A 23,416-nucleotide genomic window follows, 5' to 3' on the forward strand; every position below is an offset into this window, starting at 1 on the left:
TCAGCGCCATTAGCACCTCAAGTCCGTGTGAGCTGTACGTGAGAAATCGTGTGTTTAGTGTTGGCGTATTTGTGCAATCGAGGTTCGCTTATTTTCGGGCCACACAAGATAAGAGATAAGCTGCGCTTGTAGTATTGGCCATCGCTGCATTTAGAAACGTAACAGCACGATCTGAAACCGAACGCTTAGAAGACACCACGTAGCAAACTACGATGGCTGATGAAGACAAAGGATTGGTTGCTGGACATCCTCCAGCAGGTGCGAATAATCGTGTTTAGCGAAACGAAAGAAGCAAAAGTAAGATTTTTAACAACGATTTTTTGTATTTCTAAATTCCAGTGAAGGCAGGTGGTATGCGCATCGTGCAGCATAAAACCCCCAACAGCGAACGACCGGCCAAGGATCCGGTCGAGGTCATTGGGCTTTCGGTAGGTGCTGTTGTTGTGCAAATCTACTTCCCCTTGCATTGATTTCATTCCGATTTGGTGTCCATTCCAGAATCCATCACCGAACGTGAACACCGGCGAGGTGGCCCAGTCGGCAACAAATGCCAAACATTCCGACCATTCCGTCGAAGCATCGCAGGTGGCCCACGCCCAGAAACCTCCGGCACCGGTGCACAACAAGCCGGTGAACCATATCCAACAGCCTCGAAAGTGAATGATGATAATGCACGATCATGCCATATCAATTGGTGCGTGTGGAGAAGAAGAGGTTACAGTGAAGAAGAAAACGGATGATAAAGAACGGAGGTTAGGTGTTGTTTGTGTGTGGCTCCTATGAAACATGCTTTAACAAGTGTATTGCGGTTGGGCAATGCTAACACATATGGCCAGATGGAAAGTTCGATTTCCCTAGCCTTACTTTGAAAATTTTATATGCCAAGTTGATAAAAAACAAGATGGCCTTATCGATAATCAATTGTCAGGGAAAGGATGGTTTTCTTTTTAAATAATTTTTTGTTCTCACTAGTTTAACACATAGTTCCTTTTTTGTTTCATGGCAGCGTTGTTTAGCCCGCAAAATTAAATTTTCTATATTCTTTTTGGTTTCCTGGGGGAAAAGGTTTTTTTTCTAGTGTGGCGAAGGGTTGCATCCTTGTCCATTGGTTTGTTAATTAAGAAATACAATCGTGTAATAATGCACTAAAGAAAACAAACTAACAACATTCACAATGTACTGCGATTAGAAGAGCGTAGTCGTTAGAGAGAAAACTAACGGTTATAATAGTTAAGCTGGAACGTTGCGGGGAGTGTGTTTGCGGCAATCAGCAAGTCAACAGTTTATAGAACTTTGTTTGATTACTAATCATCATCGCTTGTTGCGAACGGGAGGATTGTTGAATTTTGTTTAACATTCGCACACGGGTGTGTGTTAAAAGGTGCAGCATCGATGTTCCAGCTATCAATAAAGCTATAAATTGTGTACAATTTCTGATTCTCTATTTTGTCGACTGCAGATAAGTGTTGGGAAAAGCAAATTCCATTGGAGATTCGATTCGCAATCCTTACAAGGATTCGAATTCTTGTTTTTTCTTTTCATCCGTCTCTCTTCGGCAGTCATGTTTCGTAGAAATCTCTTCTGTAAATTATCATTTCAATACTTCGATAAGACGTAATTGACGGTCAACGGACATGACGAAAAAAGCTTTCAACGGCCTATCATCCGCGATGAAAAAATACAGCAAGAGAAGATACCCAAAACAAGAGAAGATAGTTCGAAGATACCCGAATTAAAATAACCCAATAAAAACCAATGTGATTATTTCTATCCCATCGTTTGATAGTCGCAATCGAATCCCTGCAGAATCCCCATCGAATCCTTATGGAATTTCACTTTAATCCCTATGGATTCCTAGTTGGATCGAATCTTCTCACTATAGACGAATGAGGTTTTAACGACATGGAAGATAAAGTATCCTACTTGGAGAGTGTCTATAGAATCCAAATCGAGTCATAATGGAATCGGCATCCAATTGAATCCTTCAATAACGATCCAATCCGATTCGAATCTTCCGAATCCCAAATCTTCCAACAATAATGCAGATTGAGAAGCCAGTGCTTGAAAAGCTGCTGATGAGGCAGGGCGAGAGTGCCAGTTGAAAAGCTTAACGAGTGCCTGTAGCACCTTATAGTTCAAGACAGTACGACGATCGGTTGAAAGTAATGTATTTCGTAACAGAGCTGCGAAAATTTGCTGTAGCGAAAAAATACGAGAATTTGTTATTTTATGTTGATACCAAAATGATCAGAGAAAATACATTCCCTTGTAAATTAGTACAAAAAAAGGTTGACAGTTGGCAACTAACCACTGTGCTCCAAACCGGCTATCATGGGCTACTTGTGTATTGGTGCGACACCATCAACGCTTAGCATGCGTGTACCGGCCATTATCATACTGTATTTGTAAGCTGTCGGAGCGGTTGCCAATTGCTGCGCTACTCGCCTGTATATCTGGAGTGTTGAATTTTAGTGAATTCTCCCTTTATCGTGAAAAATGGCCAACATTGGACGTATGCTTGCATCGCGCGTTACCGGTCAGCTGGTACGCAATGTGGCTGTCAACCAGCAGCAGCAACAGGCCAACCTGCTCCGGTTCTACAGCAGTGGTAAGTAACTCCCAATTTTACTTCTTCCTCCTCCTCACGCATACGGACCATACCTCCGTTCTGCAAGTAACACATAACACAGCAACACGTTGGGGGATGCCCTGCGTCGTTATGTAATTCAAGGTCAAATTCGTTTAACAAATGTACCGTTTCCCAATCTCAACAACAACATCCAAACAGCTCCTAAGTCGTACGAATTCATCAAAGCCGAACTAACGGGTGAGAAGAAGAATGTAGCGCTGATTACGCTAAATCGTCCGAAAGCGCTGAACGCCTTGTGCAACGGATTGGTGGCAGAAATTAGCGATGCATTGGATCGGTACGAGGCGGATGATACGATCGGAGCGATCGTTATTACTGGCAGCGAGAAAGCATTTGCCGCCGGTGCCGATATTAAGGAGATGCAGCCGAATACGTACGCCAAGTGCATCAACACTGACTTCCTTGCTAACTGGACCCGGGTGGCTAAGGCTCAGAAGCCCATCATTGCCGCCGTGAACGGGTACGCGCTTGGTGGTGGCTGTGAGTTGGCCATGATGTGCGATATCATCTATGCCGGTGATAAGGCCCGTTTTGGGCAGCCGGAAATCGCACTCGGAACGATCCCTGGTGCCGGCGGTACCCAGCGTACTACCCGTGTGATGGGCAAATCAAAGGCGATGGAAATGTGCCTTACCGGGAACATGATTACGGCCGAGGAAGCTGAGCGTGCTGGGCTGGTTAGCAAGGTGTTCCCGGCCGACAAGCTGGTGCAGGAGGCGGTAAAGTTGGGTGAGAAAATTTCCACCTTCTCGCCGCTGATCGTACGCCTGTGCAAGGAAGCGGTAAACTCAGCTTACGAAGTGTCGTTGAACGAGGGTTTGCGTTTCGAGCGTCGCCATTTCCACGCCACGTTCTCGACGAAGGATCGGCTGGAGGGCATGACGGCATTCGTTGAGAAGCGTGCACCGAAGTTTTCCAACGAATAAGACGCATTACAGGGGGCCAGGGGGAAAGGATTCCCACAAACTTCCAGGTTGGGTTCTCGACACCCGACCCATTAATAACACCAGTTGCATTTACTATGAACGAAGCTGGAACTAATCCCGCTTTTAGACGTAGCTTATTTTTGTATACACAGGTTTTCGTAAAGTGAAACATTACGACAGATAACAACAAACCGAATAAAATTCGCATAGTAACACCGTTTGTTTGGTTGTGTTTGTTTTGCTTATCTCGTTCTCTCTTGGCAAGCCATGCCAGTTTCCATGGACTACGTAATCTTCATTCGATTTTCGATACGGTGTTATGCATAATCGTTTATCGAAGGACATTTCTACGATTTTGTGCTATCTTTAATTAAAAAAAAAGGAATTTCTTTCATTGACGGCCGGTTTTACAATTTCAATGTTTAGCTTCCGAAACGTGTTATCTCGTCCAGAACCACCACGGTACGATTCGAATCAGCTGTTGGTGCTGTGAGTTGCGAATGTGTTGCTACTCAACAAACAATTAAAGCGGTTGTCCGAGTCATTTCGGTATAACCCAACAAACATTTATAGGAAACATACACGAAGCGCAAACTTGATTATCTGGGGTCTTCTTTCGCCCATCGAGGTCGGTTTATTTTCCGCAGCTGATTGAAAACTGAGCTATCAAATTTGATAACCCATCGAAATTTTCTTTTTTTTTTATTCATAAGGGACGGCTAGGCCGTATTGCTAAATTTTCGTTATTAAATGTAAGTAAATAAATTTCTTATTGCAAAACGAAGCTAAAAAAGTCAGTCTACGCCACGGAGGGACGGTCCGGATGGGATTGGAAGCCCGGTCCTGCCGTTTGAAAACCAGCAACGGTGTCTTCCATTACCTACATCCTCTTCCCTTAGACAAATCACATACCGCCAAGGATACACAGTGTGATGTTATTATTGTCAAAGGGTGTGAAGCTGGAGGGTGTGGAGCCTCGTACACCATCAAATTGTCTGTTGGGAAAATTGTCTTTGGGTACTTTCGTTATGTCACCACCATGCTGGCAGTTTTCTGACAGCCCCTTTGTCGTAAGGAAAACAACACTGTCGTCAATACAGAATTATTTCAACGCAGGTCTGAATATACCTTCACATAGAGTAATAAGGAGCTGGTAGAAGATGGCACAGATGATGAAGCAGCTTAGTTTAGCTACAAAAGGAGCACATTCGTATTTGGTTGCACGAAACATGAGCGTAATGGCGAAGGTTTTGCGCTACGGGGAGTTTGGTGAACCGGCAAAAGTGCTACAACTGCAGGAGGAACCGGTGCCTGATCCCAAGCAAGGCGAAATCCTGATAAAGACGCTTGGAGCACCGATCAATCCAGCAGACATCAACACCATTCAGGGTAAGTTTACTTGAGTAATTGGTACGGAACTAGAAGGGTGCTGAATGATAGCAGTTCCATTCATCGGTAGGGAAGTATCCAGTCAAACCCAACTTTCCCGCCGTCGGTGGAAACGAGTGCGTTGGAGAGGTTGTGTCCATCGGAGGAAACACCAGCAGCAGCTTAAAAGTTGGTGATCGGGTTGTACCGTTCGCGACCGGTCTCGGGACTTGGCGGTCCCATGCAATTTACGCCGCTAATCAGTTGATGAAAGTTCCGGCAAGTATCGGAGTGGCTGAAGCAGCAACCATTACCGTAAATCCTTGCACCGGTTACCGGATGCTGAAAGATTTTGTCGCACTGAAACCGGGAGACACCGTTATACAGAATGGGGCGAACTCAGCCTGTGGTCAAGCCATTATTCAGCTCTGCAGGGCGTGGAACGTTGAATGTGTTGGGATCGTGCGCGATCGGCCCGAATTCGGGCAGCTGAAAGATTACCTGAAAGGCCTAGGAGCAGCAGAAATACTTACCGAAGAAGAGCTACGCACAACGAAGCTGTTCAAGGATGGCATATTTCGAAAGCCAAAGCTGGCACTGAACTGCGTCGGAGGAAAGAACGCGTTGGAACTGTCCCGACAGTTGGACCAGGCTGGCGTGATGGTAACCTACGGTGGTATGTCCCGGGAGCCGGTCACCGTACCTACGGCGTCACTCATTTTCAAAGACCTTCGCTTCGTTGGTTTCTGGATGACGCGCTGGACGAAGGAAAACGCCGGCAGTCCACAGCGAAGCGAAATGTTTAACGAGCTGTTTGGACTCATAGACCGCGGTGCGTTGAAGGCACCTGCTCATGAGATGATCTCGTTCGAGGACTACACGACGGCGGTAACGAATGCACTGAACATTCAAGGTTTTGTTGGTAAAAAGTACATTTTTCGGTTTTAAGAGCTGGGAATTCTTTATTGGGAAACATCCCGCGTTGTGTGGTACTGCACAAAACATCTAACTAAGAGCGTGATACTATAACTGAGTGGCTGATGTGGGTAGAAAGCTACTATCCATTTATTTCTATGGTCTAATTAAAGGGTAATTAACGTAAACGGTAAAGATAGTATGAATCTAACTAGCCGAAATTACAACATGAATGAACTTGGTGTGGCAATGGTTTGTATCCGCAAGCGAATAAATGTTGACTGCGATTTGATTAAAGTGAACATATTCAAAAAAGGATTTACCAAATGCAAGGTGCTAGATAAAATGTATGTAGAAATATTCAAATATATGTTTAATTTTTAAATTTTATTTTAGTTTTAACACTTTTGGTAGAGCATGTTGTTTGACAAAATCCCCCTTTTAAATAGTGTTAGATATAAAATATCAATTTTATCACCTTCAAAAACAATAAAAGCATGTATTAAATGAAATCTTTAAATACTGTAGGATTTTCACTGACCGCGATCGGAATAGGACTTGTCCTATTTGCGCTATGACGACAGTGATGTTGCGTGCTTGACTTTCAGTTAGTTATTGTTATATGTTATACTGTTATGTTGTTTTAATTGTACGGTTACATAGTTGATAAAAAAATATGCATGGGTGAGCTCATTCCCCCGAATATTTCGTTTAAATTTGCTTTTAGAGGATCAAAGAGGTCATAGGACAACAGCAGAATTCTTCAAACTTAATGGCTGGTTATTGCGATACAGTGCGTGACAGAACAATAAGGCTACTCGTTTTTTTTTTTTAGAATAACTACAAAAGTTGATATCGGTAAAAGTAATGTTCTGCAAATTGTAGTGAATAAAAATTTATGTCTGTTAATGTTTTTGTTTTATAGAATTTGTTCAACACAAGCGGTGTGAACAATACGGCGCTGGACCGTCATAATTAATTATAAATAAATAAAATAAAATAATGTTTTTGTTTCATATTATATATTTTTTCGCTGGGTTCAAAATTGCTTCGAATGCCATACATGTCGAGCCATAAAGAACTTACAAAAATCCATTATTTTTTATGTTAAACATCAGTTTAAAATTTGGTAAATAAATACAGATATTAAAGGACGCTTCCAAATATAGCCTAAAAAGATTAAAATTTTTTTTATATGTTTAGTAAACCCAGGCATGCAATTATTTTAGTTTTCATGCAGAATTTCGTGCGTTTTGATTTTTATAACAGAAGCACGCGTGCACAGTAAACAGATTAGCAAGAGGTTTGATGGTTATGCATCTAACTGTTCTGTTCCTAAAATCTGTTTCATGTTTTTTCATGTTTTTCATGTTTTTGTTTCAATCATGTTTTTTTAACACGTTGACTGCCAAGCAATTTTGAATTAAATTTTTCGTGAGGTTACTCAAACCGCCCGCGGCTCACGCGTATGTGTTGGTGCGTAGCGCATCGTAAATTTACAGCAATATGGTTCTAAGAAAGACAAACTTATTATGTTCAGGAAGAAACTTCTTATTTTATGTCATTATCGTTTCGTTATAAGTTGTGTTAGAAGATGAAAAAAAAACTCTTTTTTGGTGTATTACAAACATCAATTCAATGTTTTATTCAAAATATAATTCATTGAGATTCATTGCGGTGAAGGGTTTTGAAGCAATCCTCGCACATTTGTGGCTGATGCGGACAACGGGCACAATATGTTGTAGTTTTTTTTTGTATTACAGTGAGCCTTTGCATAGTCCATTGTATTTCGTCGTAAGGAATAACATCGTTTACAAGCACGGCGTATCGGTTTACCCAAATCATTCTTCCGGATGGCGATGGTATGATTTTTATCAGAAGATTTGGTAATATTGCTGACAGGCAACCCTAATAGTTGTTCGGCTATGATTTCCTTGCATTTTCTAATTTTCATTCCTTTGCCAGTAGTTGTTTTGTAAACCACTAAGGCATTAACCACAGAAATTCCTAGCAACAAATGTATTCCCAGTTTACGATACCATTTTATTCCTTTTCTCAAAGATGTCGCACCATGATAGGCGCATGTTTTGTGGATAGCAATCTAACATCTCTAGTATCCCTCCATTTCAGCACCACAATGCCATTACTATCCTCCTTGGCAACCATTTCTCCCTTTTTAAGTTTACTGTCCATGACGACTTTTAGAAAGGGTATTTTATTATATCTCAGCGTACCAACAACATGAGTTTGCCGGTTTAGGCATGATTTTGCTAACTCATACCTTGTGTAAAAGTTGTTAATGTATAAAGTACGCCCCTGGTCGAAGAGCTTATTTGCAAGTTGCAAACAGACATTATGCGCTAACCCAGTTTCTCGAATTCCTTCGGCTGATTTTCCTGAGTATATTTTCATTCCCCATGTGTAACCGTCGTTCGAACAAAGTTTGAACATTTTTATGCCATATTTGTGAGCTTTGCTGGGTATATACTGTCTGAAGATGAGTTTTTAACGCTAAGGAATCAACGATTCATCTATCACTATGTGCTCGCCAGGTGTATAATTTTTTTCATATTTATCTTGAAGTTTGCTGAATAAAGGCAGTATTTATCCAAGCCGATCTTCGCGAGTGATATTTGTATTATCAGCAAAATGAATATTGCTCAGCAATAATTCAAATCGGTTGCGAGACATTATTCTCGAAGGTAGCTGGAAATTATATAAATGATTTTTGGACCAATAATTGGCCATTGGGCTTACATTTACTAACCCCATCCACAACACTAATCCAAGAAAATGTTTAATTTCTTGTGGATTAGTTTCTTTCCACTTATGCATACGGGCGTTTGGTGATAGCTCCAATGCACTCAACTTTTGTTGTGCATAACGATTTGTTTCTTGAACAACCAAATTGATAATATCGTCGTCTACGAACAATGAAAAAGCATCATATGGACTAATATCGTCGGATAACTGACCACTAAATTCTTTCCATTCAACACTTTCGATGCTTGATCTCTCAATGATATGCAGAATTCTTTCTTCTTCAAGCACTAGCTCACGGAAAATATCTTCGACATCATGACACTGGTCATCTTCAGCACAATTTGAATCGGAATCTGACAATATAACATTACAACGCACTCTTTTTTTGCGGTATGACATCTGCCTCACTAGAATCTGCAGAACAACTATATTTTTGTTCCAAAAACAGAATAACGTGTGACTTCGACAAGATCGAATCGAAACTGAAAATGATTATCAAGTTGCAACTAATTTTTGCCTACCGCATTTTTTATCAGAACCGATTCGTTTTGGACCGTCTTTTGCAAGCAGTGCATGATACTAGTGTCTTTCGTACACGGTACGTTGTGCGCTTTTATCATCACCCAAAAATTGGGTGGTGTAGCCCCTCGCGAAGTGTTCGTATCACCCACGAAATGGGTGATGTGGCGGTCAACGTGTTAAAAAAGGCTACACACAAAACAAAAGATTAGAATTGGAATAATCATCAAAAAAGATCATCAAGATAAAAAACATACAAATGCACTCCCAGGGTAACTAAACATTTAAAAAAAATTGTTAAAAAATATTTTTTATAATGTCTAGAGGGTGTTTACTACCTTTTATTTTTTACCAAATTTTAAGCTGATGTTTTACATTTAAAATAAAGGATTTTTGCTAGTGGCCCTATATTTATGATATTTGAAGCTAGTTTTAAACCAGTAAAAAAAGTAAAACTGTGGATAAAAATACAAAAAGAAAACTTAATAGACATTGTTTTTTGCTATTTTATTTTATTAATGTATTTATTTATTTATAATTGATTATTACGGTCCAGAGCCGTATTGTTAACACCGCTTGTGTTGATTAGATTTTTACAGATTTATAAGGCATTTCCTCCTTATTCTTTGCCTTATCCCGGGTATACACGGTTATTTTTTACTATTTTGTAGATACTCTTTTTTACCTATCTCTTGAATTTTTCCAAGTATTCTGCAAACAAACTAGTGGCCTTAATATTCTGTTTGGCAATGTATTTAGTCGGAGCAGTATAAACTTTACAAGCAATTAAAATCGATATCTGCCTTGAATAAATTCTTTGATTCTATAAGCCAAATTGCTAAAATTTAAAACACGCAATTTAAAATATTTCATACATTAGAGAATAATCTTAAAATAAAATCTATAATTGAGAGATGTAATCTTAAACAATATTTCATTGCATTGAAACAAAGACGATAAACGCTATGAACTTATTCCCCACTTAATCATTCAACCAGGCGTCTCCATCAGGTGTAGAATTGTAGAATCATAGAATCATGTATGTAGAATCATACATGTTCCGTTTTTTTTTATTATGACTTCAACTACTTTCACAAAACTGATTTTAAAAATATAGATTAAAATAGATGAAACAAAGCAGAAGATTGTTCTTTAATTGCAGTAAAAGAAATAACCACGCACCTTTAAGAAGAGTTCAACGCTGGGAAAAGTGAAAAAATATTTGTTGAAATTTGCCTATGATCATCATGCATTTCACTGAAGCCATTATTGGGACATGGTAAACACTCTTAAGATTCACAAGAACGTTCTTTTCCTTCGCGACACCCGAACGAAACTTTAAAGATCCAAACCTAGCTCCCGAAATCATTCTTGATTAGCGATCGAGTTGCTGGACATGTAGGATGTTCTCCCTGAGTCGAAGACCACATTGTAGGGTAGGCTTTCTTCGATGAACCGATGAATCACGAAGCTTAGCATCTTTATGATGGCTTTCAATCCTTTCTTATCCAGCAACAGGTTAGGCGAGACTTTTCATTTTTTATATAATTGAAACGGTTCAGTTTCTGTAACGAAATATTCGGATACGCAATATTCACCATCTTCACTTTTTCTCTTCTCACTTCTCATAATATTCACTATCTTCACTTTCTCATTCACACTTTCTGTCGAACACTAATGCTAGTCCTAATACCTTCAGAACACTTACACTAGCGATCCAGACCTCATAACCAATTGGGTTCGGCACGCATTTTGGAAACACGTTCCTGTCAGTGGATGGATCATAAAATCGAAGATTACTGTTAGTTTTCGGTTCTGATGAAAATATATAAAATACATAAGACCATGAATTACAATCATTCATTGATTTTAAAATTCAAAAATTTTGTTCTTGTAGTTTTTGGCATCCCTTCTTCGCAATTTTTAACTCTAGGATTGGTTAAATTGGGTGAACAAACAGATATACTTTGTGGGTGAAATTTTTTTAAAACTTATTACATGTTTTTTATTATTGCACAATCGTTGATACATTTTTGGATAAAACCAAAGGTGCTATGGATAGTTCTGGATGCTATGGATTCTACAAAAAATTGGTAAAGTTATACCAAGTAGAAGGATCGAAATAAGTTTATTTGAAAAGTGAAAGAAGTTTAAAGAAGTTTTATATTATTGCTCGTCACGATATATGCGTGGCATATACGGGGCAGCCCAGTAGTGTATAGGACAACGGCACCAGTCTTTACACGGCAGGACCGGGTTTAAAATCTCCCGCAATGAGGACTGACTATCCAACAACATAGTATCGGCAAGCCTAGTAAGCCATTTGATACGCCCGCGTGACCTATCCAAGACGAAAAAAAAAAGATGTGTAAGCCTACTATGAACATGAATCCTGCTTTTCAAAGTCACATCGAAACCGGCGGTGTTGTTACTAAGATTTGATCCAAGTGGGAAAATATGATTTCTTGAACAACTACGACGTGCTCAATCCTGAGCAGGCCTAGAAGAAGAATGTTAATATTTTGCGCAGTATCGATAGAATGTTGGAGAAGCAGTGCTTTTGAGAAAACGTATTTTGTCGCCAGAAGCTGTCATTCGTTGCCCCCATCGATCGAACATTGCCCTGACCTAACGAACCTCTCTCTTAAAAACATCATCACAATGGCGGAATAGTCAACGGTGAGTGATTATAAATCTCAGTAATAGATCAATAAGCAGATCGAGTCACAACATCAATAACAGTCCAATGGAATAATGAAGTTTTTCAATAAGGAAAAGGGAGCGAAAAATATAACTAAAAATGAAAATTGCAGGAAGAAATGCTTCAACTCAATAAGTGCAGTGAAGGTGATACATGGGACACGGTGACACGATAGAAACATTCGATTTCTGCCCTAAAAGCAGAGAAGCAAGTATGAATTTTCTTAATGGTCATTAAGAAAACTTCCGCAACATGATGAGCCTCCGACTGTCGGCTGCGACTCAAATATGCATACCACCGCCCATACAGACGGAACGAATGTGGAAGCGTAGAGAGATGCAAGAGTCGTAAAAGTAAGCAGTGGAATCACGAGTGTTGGGTTTGTAAATCATGTTCTGTCGGTGGATTTTTGCTCAGTTTTGCAATATTGAACATGATCAGTGCTGATCGAATCATCTCTGGTGTTTGGAAATTGTCAGAACGCGTGTCTCTGTGCCACCATGGCAAGTTTATGATCCAGCTTTGGTGGCAGAAGAAGCATGGTAAAAGACTGCAATTGTTGAGTCTGCTGACCCTTCCGTCAGACATTTATTTCTAAAGTCATGGACACCCGTGGTATCTTGGGCGTTTGAAGGAAGGGTGCAATATTTTCTCCACACTGCATCTACATTTCCCTTCAAACACATCTACCTTTTCTACTCGAGACATAAATGGCTAAGAATGAGATGTTCGGGTTAAAGATCGATAGATTCTGTATGATGGTTGTGATTGCAGAATTAACAAATAGAGATAGAAACTGGAAGAAATATCGATTTAGCCACATACTGTTGAAATTAAACCTTTATCATTAATCTGAGTCATCATTCCGACACTGATTAGCTTTAATCGAACATTATATTGTGACACTCGGTTCAAGGAATATTATTACTTTAAATTATTTTTTTCAATACGGTCGAATGTCCAACACAGCTACCGATTTCCTAGGATTTTTCAACTAATTTATTGCTGCGTGTTGTTTCATTTTTCACTAAGCATGCTTGCTTCGATGTAATAAATCTGTGGTTGTGTGGCCTGTTGTTGTATTGTTCTTTTCAATTTTCTTAATTGCTACAGGAATACGTCTACAGACTTTCCTTAGTGCAGGAAAAACTCCTAGAGAACAGTATTCAAAGATTATTTACAGTGGCCATGATCCTTCGTCGACATAACCATTGGAAAGGAGCAATTAAACTATGTAAATGAAACTAACCTTACATGAAGGCATGACATAACCCGACTGGAATGACCTTGCATGAGTGTTTTCGGTCTTAACAAACGTTTGTCAATGAAGACATTTGTGGTCAGAAGTGTAGTTAGGCGTGATTCTTTGGCTTTGGTGCTTATGTTCCTATGGGAAGCTGTGACTCCAGACAAGGCGCTTGAGGGCAGGGTAACTAGCGTTGAGCTGCACATCAAGAATGATCATAAAATCCCCAGCAAGCCACAAGCCGAAGGTTAAAAATGTTTGTCGGAAAGCAAAGAAGAATCGATCTACTTTTGTTAGCCGGTAGGCATCTTTCCATTCATTGTTCCGTCAACGCCTCTACGCATCTCGCCTCTCGCGTCTCTCGTTGTTTTCTCATACGGATGACTTTAAGCTATTAATGACCATTTAGTTTAGCATAATTGGCACGGTGGATATCACTGTCTGCAGCTTTGCATTGGGTGCAGTTTTCAAAGGTACTGATTTTCTCAAGTTTTTTTTCTTCTGGAGTACATTATCTTCTTCTTAGTTTCCCGTTTAAACCACGAGAAGATTAAAGGCTATCGGAGACCACTGCGAAACGGTGTGAAGATCTAGTGCAGACTCATCATATAAACCTTTACAGTTGCCAGAAGAGCACACTTTTTCGAGTCGAAACAGATGAAAAGAGGCTAAAGACGAAGGTATAGCTTGTCATAAAATTGGACCCATCTCGGCTCTCATGGAGGTCCGTGTTGGTGAACAAGTAACGTGTAAGCTATGGGGCTCCGAGGCAGCCATAGGTGACCCTTCCATCCTCAAGTATTTACAACAACCATTTCGTTTTGGGCTTTAGCTCGGGCCCCTTTCGAGGCGGGGGCCCACGCGGCCGTACATTCCGCTCATAGGAAGATACGCCTGTGACAACTACTACTGATCGTCGAAAATGACAATTAACGATGGTGAATCCAGAAAGCAACATGCGATAAGACATTTAGAACAAAATGAAGCCATACACCTTTTTCCGTGAAACCACCAGACAGTAAAGCACGCTAATTTAGTTGAAGTACATATAGAAAACGGTTTCGCAGCGCTTGATACTCATCGCAAATGGAAGAGGAAAATAAATGTCTAAAGTTGAGTTGGACGTACCGGTGGTATAAGCGACAGCGGGCCGGTCTTCATACGGCAGAACCGGGATTCAATTCCCATCCGGACCGTCCCCCGTAGTGAGGATTGACTAACCAACTACGAGGTATCGGTAGTCTAGTAAGCCATTAGATGACCGGCATAACCTTAAGAGATTCAGTTCAGTGCTGTTTAACCGAACTTTGTACTGAACGGTTGAACAGCACTTAAATCCAAAGGCTTAGGAATCGACATTTATTTTTTATTCCGAGACTCGTCCAGTTCTAGAATCCTTTAGAGGTTCCTTACAGTAAGCTGATAAAGGAAACTCTGTAGCGTCTTCTGACTTTTTCTTGCCGGGTTTGATCGACATCAAGGATACGAGAGAGCTGAACTATTAAAGTCCAAGTGATCGACAATGATGATGATTAAAAGGAGCAGTTTCCATGAATCCCTAAAAGCACACGGCATCACGGGTGTATTTTGTCTGTACCGTTTAGATCACTTCCTGTACTATCTGACAAGCTCTGTTCTAAGATTTAGTACAAACACTGGACCAAGTCAAGTAAAAGGCTCTGGGCTGTGCTCGTCCCGAATTTCAGAGGCATTTCTGTAACGGCCTTGATCATCATTGAGGTCAAAATCATTTAATAAGTGTTTGCTCGTTTTTCAAATTATATTCATAGAGATCATTTAAATGATACACAACACAACTGATTAAACATTGTTTGAAACCCCATTTGTTTTTCACTGTGTGCCTTTTTATCTTTTTAAACGCCTCAGGTATAATAACCAAGTGGAGTTCGAATAAACAAGGAGCCAACCTGGGGACAGTTAATTATCAAAGGTCTGAGCAAGGAGAAGTGAAAAGCATGGCCTAACACGCATGAATACTGCTAAAGTCTTTTCGATCATTATCGGATGCTGGCTGGAGTTACCAATGAATGATTGCAGAGTTTTTGCAACTATGAGTCCCTATACCTTCGTACGACTTGATACGATACGATCGATACGATCAACGGCGACATGGACAATATGTCCTATCGGACGAGGTAAACTTTCTGCATCTGATTATCGAAAAGTAAGCAAACACAGGGTTGTGGATGAGAAATGTAAGTTTTAAAACACACAAACAATCATCAACCACTGCCTCGAAACACAAGGAAGAAAATGTAAGGAGACCCAAATGTGAGCACTGCTCGATGGGTAACGTGAATTGGAAAATAAATTAGAGGCTTGGAATATTGATAACGCTGACGATAACGCAACATGTTTGTCAGCAATTGAAATCACATTCCATTGTACAAGGGCTGACAATAAAGTAAGGTCTCCAATTTTTTTTTTCATAGAAAATGACATTTATTTACAAAAAGCGATACACCGTTGAAAAGTTGGAAAGGAAAGGTCTTGGCTACTTTTCTACTTAATCGCCATTTTTTTCCAACACCTTGCGCATCCGCATGATGAACTTGTCTATGCCGGCAGAATACCACTCTCCGACCTCTTTCTGAACCTCCGCGTCACTTTCAAACTTCTTCCCTCCGAGATGTTTTTTCAGGGCGGGGAACATGTGGTAGTCACTTGGGGCCACGTCGGGACTATAGGGAGGGTGATCGATGATGTGTCTGTGATCTGATGATCGATGATGATGTGTGTCGACTGTGTGCGGGCGCGCGTTGTAGTGGTGAAATTTCACTCCTTTGCTCAGCAATCTCGGGCGTTTGTTTTTTATGGCACGACGAAGCTTTTCCAGGGTCTCACAGTACCTTGCTGCATTGATAGTGGTTCCTCTTGGCATGAAATCCACCAACAATACCCCGTGGCGATCCCAAAACACCGTAGCCATCACCTTGCCGGCTGACAGTGTCGCCTTAAACTTTTTGGGTTTCGAAGAATCGCTATGGCGCCATTGTTTGGACGACTCCTTTGTTTCGGGTGTGTAGTGATGAGCCCACGTTTCATCCCCCGTAACAAACCCTTCCAAAAAATCATCGCCTTCCTCTTCAAAACGGGCCTCAACTTTGGTCGCACATTCCACGCGCCGCTTGATGTGGTCTTCGGTCAGCTGTTTCGGCACCCATCGGGCAGAAACTTTGTGATACTGCAAGTTGTTCACAAGGATATGACGGATTGTTTCGCTGCCACACACTCCTCCAAGCTTCTCTTCCAAGTCCCTAATTGTCGCACGGCGGTTTTTGAGCATTTCTGCCTCCACTGCTTGAACAATCGCATCCGAGACCAACGGTCGGCCACTTTTCTGCTCGTCGTGAACATTAGTGCGCCCGGAATTGAACTCGCGGCTCCACTTACGCACGTTTTTTATGTCCATACACTTTTCCCCGTAAACTTCAACTAGTTGACGATGGATTTCAATAGGTGTCACCTTTTTCGCACTCAAAAAATGTATTACAGAACGCAATTCGCACTTGGACGCTGACGCGAGGGGTACCTCCATCGTTGACGGCTGCTCAGCCAAGACTGAGCGGTCGGGGAAGCCTCACCCAGCAGCAAAGTGGTAGTGGGAGAACCAAGGAACACGGCGGTGTTGCCAGATTTCGCCTAGCGCGTGATCCGGCGATGTTGCAGCGTTGGAGACCTTACTTTATTGTCAGCCCTTGTAGAATATATTAATTGGATCGTTTGGATAAACTGGTGAGTTTGGCATATGTTGAAGACTGCTGATAAATTATGTTATTTTTTTAAGAGATAGGAATGTTAAGAAAACTTTATCGAGTATAGTTTTTCACATCGATCATCCACAAAATACTAACAGGTTCCTCATAACAGTTCGTCGACTGCATTGACCATAACCACTTCATATCAACGAATACCATCAGATGTCAGATATCATTTCTTAAAATCTGTCTTTTAATTAATAATTTAGATGTTTAGAACTCGATGTGAGGTATTTAAATAAGGAAAAGGGCTTCAAACATACTATTATTATTAATAAATTTAAGTCTAAATGAAATGTTGATGAAATAGTGTCTACGCATTGTTTTCGGAAGTAAGAGCGGTTTCAAATGTGTATTATGTGTATTATGCTCGATAAATAACGGCATATCATGGAACATGGATTGGATCAGCATTATTTAAAGTTGAAGGGTAAATGATGTATGGCTTCTTAATCCACTGCTTACCATGAGATGAGACATAATGCTATCAAAACTAAGTTATCATTAGACTTAAAACTGATTTAAAAAAAAAAACGTTTGCAGTTTAATGTTGGCTGGGGTAGGGAAAAGGGTTTACCATGATCGCATAGGCGGATGTCACAGGACGAAACGAGAAGCTCACGCACATGTGAGACCTGTCGGAAAGCAAAGAAGCATGTGATCTACACTTTTCTCTGTGATACACAAAGCTAAGTCAAAGCTTTTGTCTGGGCGCAAGTCAATTGACCGCGGATATGATTTACATCGTTCAAGTGATCATTTTATGATCTTTTCGTCTCTCTCCGTTCCTACATTCATTCCGTGGAAACGGGCGGTGAGATACGTGTTTGAGTAAAAGCCGACAATCGGAGTCTCAATGGAGGATATTGAAATTAGCATTTTGCAATTAAAGGTTGACCTCGTCTGACTGCACATTTTTTGCAAGCTTGCATTCCTTTGTCTGGGGTCTTTTCGGTTTTCAGTTCAACGATTGTACTGAAGAAGGGAAATTATTGCTGAGCACGTTGGAGAAGAAATGCGTTCGAGGTGGCGGATTCAGCACCTCGGAGGCTCCAAGCGGAGTGGAAGTTGAGTGACCGCATCACATTGAAACTGACACAGCACGTTTAAATGATCGCACTTTAGCTAGTGTGAATAAAAGCCACGAGCGACAGAAACTAATGTTAGATTGTATAATTTTTTTACCTTAAACAAGTAAAACAAAGAACATTAAACTCGTCAGTTCATGTTATACAATCCCTAAGAATTGTAGTATTTTTCTTGAAATAAATTTGTTTGTTAAACAAATTGTTTGGTTTGAATGTTTTGTTCTTCTGCTATCTTCTTTACACGGAAGTAGCGGGGTTCAAATCCCATCTGGACCGTTCCCTTGCAGTGAGGAAGCTGCTATGGATTGTAAGTTATTAATTAACCTGCTACCTGTGTCGTTCGTTTCAAACATTTATTCCACACATCACATCACATAAATTAGGAAGACAAAGGACAAAGAAATATGAGCTTCAACCGAATGCGAGCAAACGGAGTGACAATAATACAAATTTTAATATCCGTTATGAAAATTAAGCATATACTTATGGTCATCAAGAAAACATCGACAGCATGATGAGACTCTGACTGTCGGCTTCTGCTCAAATACGTATTCTGCCACCCATACACACGGAACGAATGTGGAAATGCAGCGAGACGCAAGAGTCATAAACGTCGAGCAAAACGATGTGTGGGGCTCGGCACTCGGACGTTGTAAATCATATTGTCGGCCGCTGGATTTGCACTCAACTCAATTCAATGTTCGCGTATTGAAAATGATCACTGCAGATCAATTCCTCTTTACTTTCCCGAAGCAAAGACACGCGTATCTCTGAGCGGGCTTTGAAGATTTTACGACAACTTTGGTATGCAGACGGATCTGCCAAGGTTCAAGGAGTGTGAAAACTACTCTGCCCTCAAGCGCTTGGTCTGGGGTCACAGCCACCCATTGGATTATAAGTACTGATGCCCGAATCATGCATAACAAAACTCAAAATGCATTCATCCGTCTTTTCCACATTTTAGTTTCGTCTGTAAGTGGAAAATAAATAAAATTGTGCAACAAAACGATAAAGTTAAACAACTTAGCAATAGAATTTACCATGCTTTTTGACATGAATATTTATATTTTCACTGAAAAACTTGAATGCCGACTCATTGCAGAGGACACAGTGCCATCACTTTGGCATTTGTGTCTGAGTAGAACATATTTTTTTTTTAAATTAACTTCCTACCATTATACAACTGAGATTCGAGGTTATCGTTGATTTTGTCTTGAGCTATTGCATTCGAAGCTTTAAAAACTTCTTATCCCGATGTTTTGTTTAAGACCTTCGCCAATAGAAATGTCCTTTTAGCGAAAAAAGGCATGTATAGGGTACAAACACAAGTGTTAAATGGTATCAATTAACAAATAATTCACATTTTAAGATAATGAGAGTAATTTCACAACAGCCTTGAATTGGAATTTATTTGTATAAATACTTTACCTTAGAGCAGTTATGTTCAAATGAAGTTAACTTCTTTCTTTCTCTTACTGTAAATTCTTAACGGTTCATAGCGTTTGATGAATAGATGGGCATTGGAGTAGTTATAAATTATTTTCAGTACGATTTTCGTTTATTGCCAAACGCTGAATTACCTCAACAATCCTTTATTTGTAGAAATTTCGAACCGTTCGATTCTCTCCTATGTTTGAGTTCAGTAGTTCCAATTTATTTGACTGATGCGTAATCATGCTCATTCCTATTACGCTTCAAATATTGAGCCGAATAATATACATATTTGTAGGTCACAAAGAGTGATTCTTTCATCCACATATTACAAATTTAGAGTCACCTGTCGTTTTGTCAATTTTGTAGAGGAAATTGGAGTCTTTTCTATCTATTTACTACTTTAAGCAATTGAATGTTTGATTTGAAACAAAGAAAATGATGTGGAAAGCATTCTGAAAAATAATTGAAGTATTACTGCGAAAACGTGTTGTGCAACAATAGGCAGTAGACGTAACAGTTATTGTCAAAACACTCTTACTGTGGCACAATAATCTATCTCATATAATCATAAGAAATGCATGATTGTATAAATGTTAATGGAAGTGATGCAAATTATTGATAAAGATGATGTTGATGACACACCTCTCATACCTTCTTTACCATATAATTTAAAAAATGTAGAACTAATTGTACCAAGTTGTCGTTTGAAAATCTATTAAGCCAATATGCTCTAAGCCTGGCCCTGTTGACTCTCGATACTAATTCAATGTAATCACATTTTTATTTTTTACTACTTTCATGATGTTCATGATGAGGAAAATTTATCAATTGGAGAAAATTCAATTCCTTCATCATCGTAGTTGATAGTCCACAAAACATTTAAGCTACAAACACTCTTGTTCTAACGAAACACGGACTCCACTTTTTAAGCTCAGCCTCGATCCCTTAACGAGAGCCATGCTACTTCCGTCTCATATATAGTTGGTACTCTTGAGATGTTTGTAACGAATGAAGGATAATGATGGGCTTAATTTAATTTAACGATCACCTCCCACGACATGATCTAATGCGACATTTTTTGCCTTTGCCGGCAATAAGAGCATTTCCGATCACAGTTAAGTAGTACGCCTTTGACTTGTTTCGTTCCTGCAGTCTCTTGAGTTGTGTTTTCAGTGAGTCAATCAGTGAATGATAGAGCTGTATCTTACCACAGTGGACAACGTCGTTTTAGAAGTTTTTAATATTTGTGAAACTGCTCTCCGACGACCGAGAACTTCAAAACACTCCCTTGTATTCCGACACAAATGATGGTTGACTTAGCACACGTTTGCTTGCACACTGATGACAGTAGCATTCAAAGACATATCTGCTATCCAAGGGATTAATGCTGTGGAGAATATAGATAGACTTATAGCAATACCTATCCACAAGCCGGAAGTTATCAGCCCAACTTACCGATAGTCGATGTACATCTGTGAGCCTTTTGGAATGTAAGTATTAGTTACAAATACAATTTCACCGTCCCGCGACAGATGATATTCTACGTTTGCGTTGCATGAGTGGTTGAACATGCTGCCCGTCGTGAGCAGAACTAGTGCGTATGGCTCCGATGTCGAATTGTACTCTTCTTTTGAATTGTCCTCCTTGGAGCAATGCAGAACTAAAGCGTTGACACGAAGGATGTGCAAATGGCGTACAGTTAGCTCGGCTAGAATTTCCTCAAAGCTGGTCGGTAGCTTATGTTCACGCACGAACATCTTAGCCAGTGAGACTGCTCTCAGTCCGTCATAGGTCAGGGTTTGTTTGGACAAATGGCGCCGGTTGGTAGCCAATCTGTAGATCTTCCGATAATCTGCCTCCGCATCAGGTGCACTGTAATCATGTGCTCTGACGTCGTCAGATAGTCCTCGAATGTACGCAACGAGTGCATCCGACGTTATGGGAAACATTTTATAGACACGGATTGTAAGGCGCAGAGCGAGAAACTCAATGGGCGTACACTGTCCAATTAGGATTGGCATTATGGCACACTCCATTGAATGATATTCCTCGCAGGCACGTGTACGGCAGGTCACAGAACAGAACATTGCCAACGAGCAGGATTGGCACGGAATGAGAACGAATGGTGCGTAGATCAGACAATGGTGACATCGCACCCAAAAATCATTCATGAGCACACTCACGTATGGCATCTCGCGTAGAGCCGTACTTCCTGTTGGCAGGCTGCGGCGAGCATTGAGATGACGGCCATGCTTAACTGATTCTTTGCACTCCACTTGGCTTAAGTGATTCTCAAACATGCGGTATTTATAAGGGGTCGGATGAGCAACTCCATTTCTTCGCATACGAGCTCTATCGAATAAAGTCTGTGCGGAGGCATCGGTTGCGAAATGGGTCGTATTGACTTCTTTTGCATGTAAAATGTTATACAGGCAGTAGAAGTCTTCCTCGCTGGCGTATGCGATTCGAGCTCGCTTCAAGTATCCTTCCGTGAGTTGCTTAGAACCGGGTGTGCTGTAGGCGATCAATAGGTTCAGCTGCACAAGTAGATACATTTTCAGTTTGGTGGTGTTTGGCCAACTCGAAGAATAGTGAGTAATGTAGTACTCGCAGTAATTGTAGAACCACAATGCATGCATGTTATTCTTAACGTTACTATAAAACGTGATGGTTGGCGAGCAAGATTCATTCAATTTCATTCGCTGTTCAAGTATAAACGCCACCAGCTTCTTATCGTTACGACAACTTCTGGATGCTACGAGTTCGGGTGGGCCTTCGGGTTCCATTTTCAACAGATTTCGATGCGAAATTCGTACCCAAACACCCTTTCACACACAAAAATAAGCACTTTGAAAGCACACTTTCCCACTGACGAATGGCAAACGCGGCAAGTGATCGCGAAATAACTCACGGAATTGATGGATGCAACGCCCGACACCATGAAACACATGTGCAGCACAAGAAAGTTGAGCACGGAATAATGCGGTTTCCAGCTTCACGGGAATTGCATTCTTCCTGCCGAACTGCATGCTTGCATTCGCCGTGATCAACGAGACGAGAAAGAAAGAGAGAGAAAGAGATAGCTGCTAGAGATGATCGGCGAGATTGGAGCTGTCTTAGGAAGGTAAGAGAAACTCTTTAGGTCGGGTTCTATTGGACTCTCTCTGACAAACAGCATGTATGTTGCGTGAGCTTTCCAGCAAAAAAGCAGAGAATATGCAACGATCGATCTTGTTACCCTTTTCTCTTTCTGCCGTTCTCTGCATGACGTCAACACAGTTTGCGCTGCATAGCTTGCAGTAACAATATGAGCTGTTACCTCACGCTGCAAACTCACTGGTGAGTGCAAAAACGGTCACTTTCGAACGCTAACCTGAAGTCTCTCATACCGACGAAGAGCTGTGATGTACTCGATGTATCAACTGGGCGTCTCCATCAATTCTCCATTGGTTGGGTTGATCAATTACTGACTAAAAAATATCCTTTCTCAATGTTATAGGTGTCAAAACGAGGGCTATTTTACAACATGTAGCACTCCCAGGAATTCAAAGGATAAAAAAGGATTTAGAAATTAGTATTAATTAACCGTGAAGTAACATTTAACCAGAAAACAAAATGTGCAGCAGTGTAATGCGATCTTCAGAATCAGAGCTGTCCACTATTCACTCAAATCTAAGAGATTATCAACTGATCCCGTTTAGAAAAAGATATGAATTTCTTGGAGGAATTGAGGATTTACATTATAAATATGTTCTGTTAGCAGATTATGAATATGTCAGTTCTGTTGTCAGTGTGTGTGGCAATACCGCGCTGACATGGGCATGGATCCGTCGTCTCTTGAAGAACATTATAAGCTCTCCATACTCTCCTCCGACTCAATACGTCCATGGGTTACAGAACGGTAACATATATCTCCAAAGCTCTGAGTTCAGTTATACAGGGAAACCCAACCCCTTGGGAAGATGGGTTATACGGCTAAATTGAACGGAGGGGGAGGGGGGTTGGTTGGTGGTTATTACTATCGTCC

The 23,416-nt window shown here is 40.6% G+C and overlaps 5 protein-coding genes across 5 annotated transcripts in view; 3 read left to right on the forward strand and 2 right to left on the reverse strand.

Moving 5' to 3' along the window:
* LOC126556435 (uncharacterized) overlaps positions 1 to 23,416 on the reverse strand; it is a 507,197-nt gene that overhangs the window by 12,319 nt on the left and 471,462 nt on the right. The gene's annotated exons all lie outside the window — the stretch shown is intronic.
* Positions 179 to 689, forward strand: LOC126556450 (death-associated protein 1). Its single transcript, XM_050211715.1, has 3 exons — positions 179 to 258; positions 340 to 428; positions 499 to 689. Exons 1-3 carry the CDS (start codon positions 213 to 215, stop codon positions 658 to 660), a joined length of 297 nt encoding a protein of 98 aa, XP_050067672.1. The 5' UTR covers positions 179 to 212; the 3' UTR covers positions 661 to 689.
* LOC126556240 (probable enoyl-CoA hydratase, mitochondrial) lies at positions 2,497 to 3,578 on the forward strand. Its single transcript, XM_050211466.1, has 2 exons — positions 2,497 to 2,608; positions 2,789 to 3,578. Exons 1-2 carry the CDS (start codon positions 2,497 to 2,499, stop codon positions 3,574 to 3,576), a joined length of 900 nt encoding a protein of 299 aa, XP_050067423.1. The 3' UTR covers positions 3,577 to 3,578.
* On the forward strand, positions 4,735 to 5,892 carry LOC126556178 (enoyl-[acyl-carrier-protein] reductase, mitochondrial). The gene is made up of 2 exons (XM_050211401.1): positions 4,735 to 4,965; positions 5,036 to 5,892. Exons 1-2 carry the CDS (start codon positions 4,737 to 4,739, stop codon positions 5,890 to 5,892), a joined length of 1,086 nt encoding a protein of 361 aa, XP_050067358.1. The 5' UTR covers positions 4,735 to 4,736.
* Positions 20,665 to 22,175, reverse strand: LOC126567377 (SET and MYND domain-containing protein 4-like). The gene is made up of 2 exons (XM_050223602.1): positions 20,845 to 22,175; positions 20,665 to 20,776 (listed from the first exon to the last, which is right to left on the reverse strand). The coding sequence occupies exons 1-2, from the start codon at positions 22,173 to 22,175 to the stop codon at positions 20,665 to 20,667; spliced, it is 1,443 nt and encodes a 480-aa protein (XP_050079559.1).

Source organism: Anopheles maculipalpis, chromosome 2RL, assembly GCF_943734695.1.
Source record: "Anopheles maculipalpis chromosome 2RL, idAnoMacuDA_375_x, whole genome shotgun sequence".
In the NCBI taxonomy this organism is placed as follows: Eukaryota; Metazoa; Arthropoda; class Insecta; order Diptera; family Culicidae; genus Anopheles; species Anopheles maculipalpis.

What these genes read in the sequence shown, in the direction of transcription:
- LOC126556450 (XM_050211715.1), top strand. Translation starts at nt 213, where the DNA reads ATGGCTGATGAAGACAAAGGATTGGTTGCTGGACATCCTCCAGCAG. An exon ending in TGCTGGACATCCTCCAGCAG is followed by an intron (nt 259 to 339) that starts GTGCGAATAATC and finishes TCTAAATTCCAG; the next exon opens with TGAAGGCAGGTGGTATGCGC. An exon ending in TCGAGGTCATTGGGCTTTCG is followed by an intron (nt 429 to 498) that starts GTAGGTGCTGTT and finishes TGTCCATTCCAG; the next exon opens with AATCCATCACCGAACGTGAA.
- LOC126556240 (XM_050211466.1), top strand. Translation starts at nt 2,497, where the DNA reads ATGGCCAACATTGGACGTATGCTTGCATCGCGCGTTACCGGTCAGCTG. An exon ending in GCTCCGGTTCTACAGCAGTG is followed by an intron (nt 2,609 to 2,788) that starts GTAAGTAACTCC and finishes ACATCCAAACAG; the next exon opens with CTCCTAAGTCGTACGAATTC.
- LOC126556178 (XM_050211401.1), top strand. Translation starts at nt 4,737, where the DNA reads ATGGCACAGATGATGAAGCAGCTTAGTTTAGCTACAAAAGGAGCACAT. An exon ending in AGACATCAACACCATTCAGG is followed by an intron (nt 4,966 to 5,035) that starts GTAAGTTTACTT and finishes ATTCATCGGTAG; the next exon opens with GGAAGTATCCAGTCAAACCC.
- LOC126567377 (XM_050223602.1), bottom strand. Translation starts at nt 22,175, where the DNA reads ATGGAACCCGAAGGCCCACCCGAACTCGTAGCATCCAGAAGTTGTCGT. An exon ending in CAGATGTACATCGACTATCG is followed by an intron (nt 20,777 to 20,844) that starts GTAAGTTGGGCT and finishes TATTCTCCACAG; the next exon opens with CATTAATCCCTTGGATAGCA.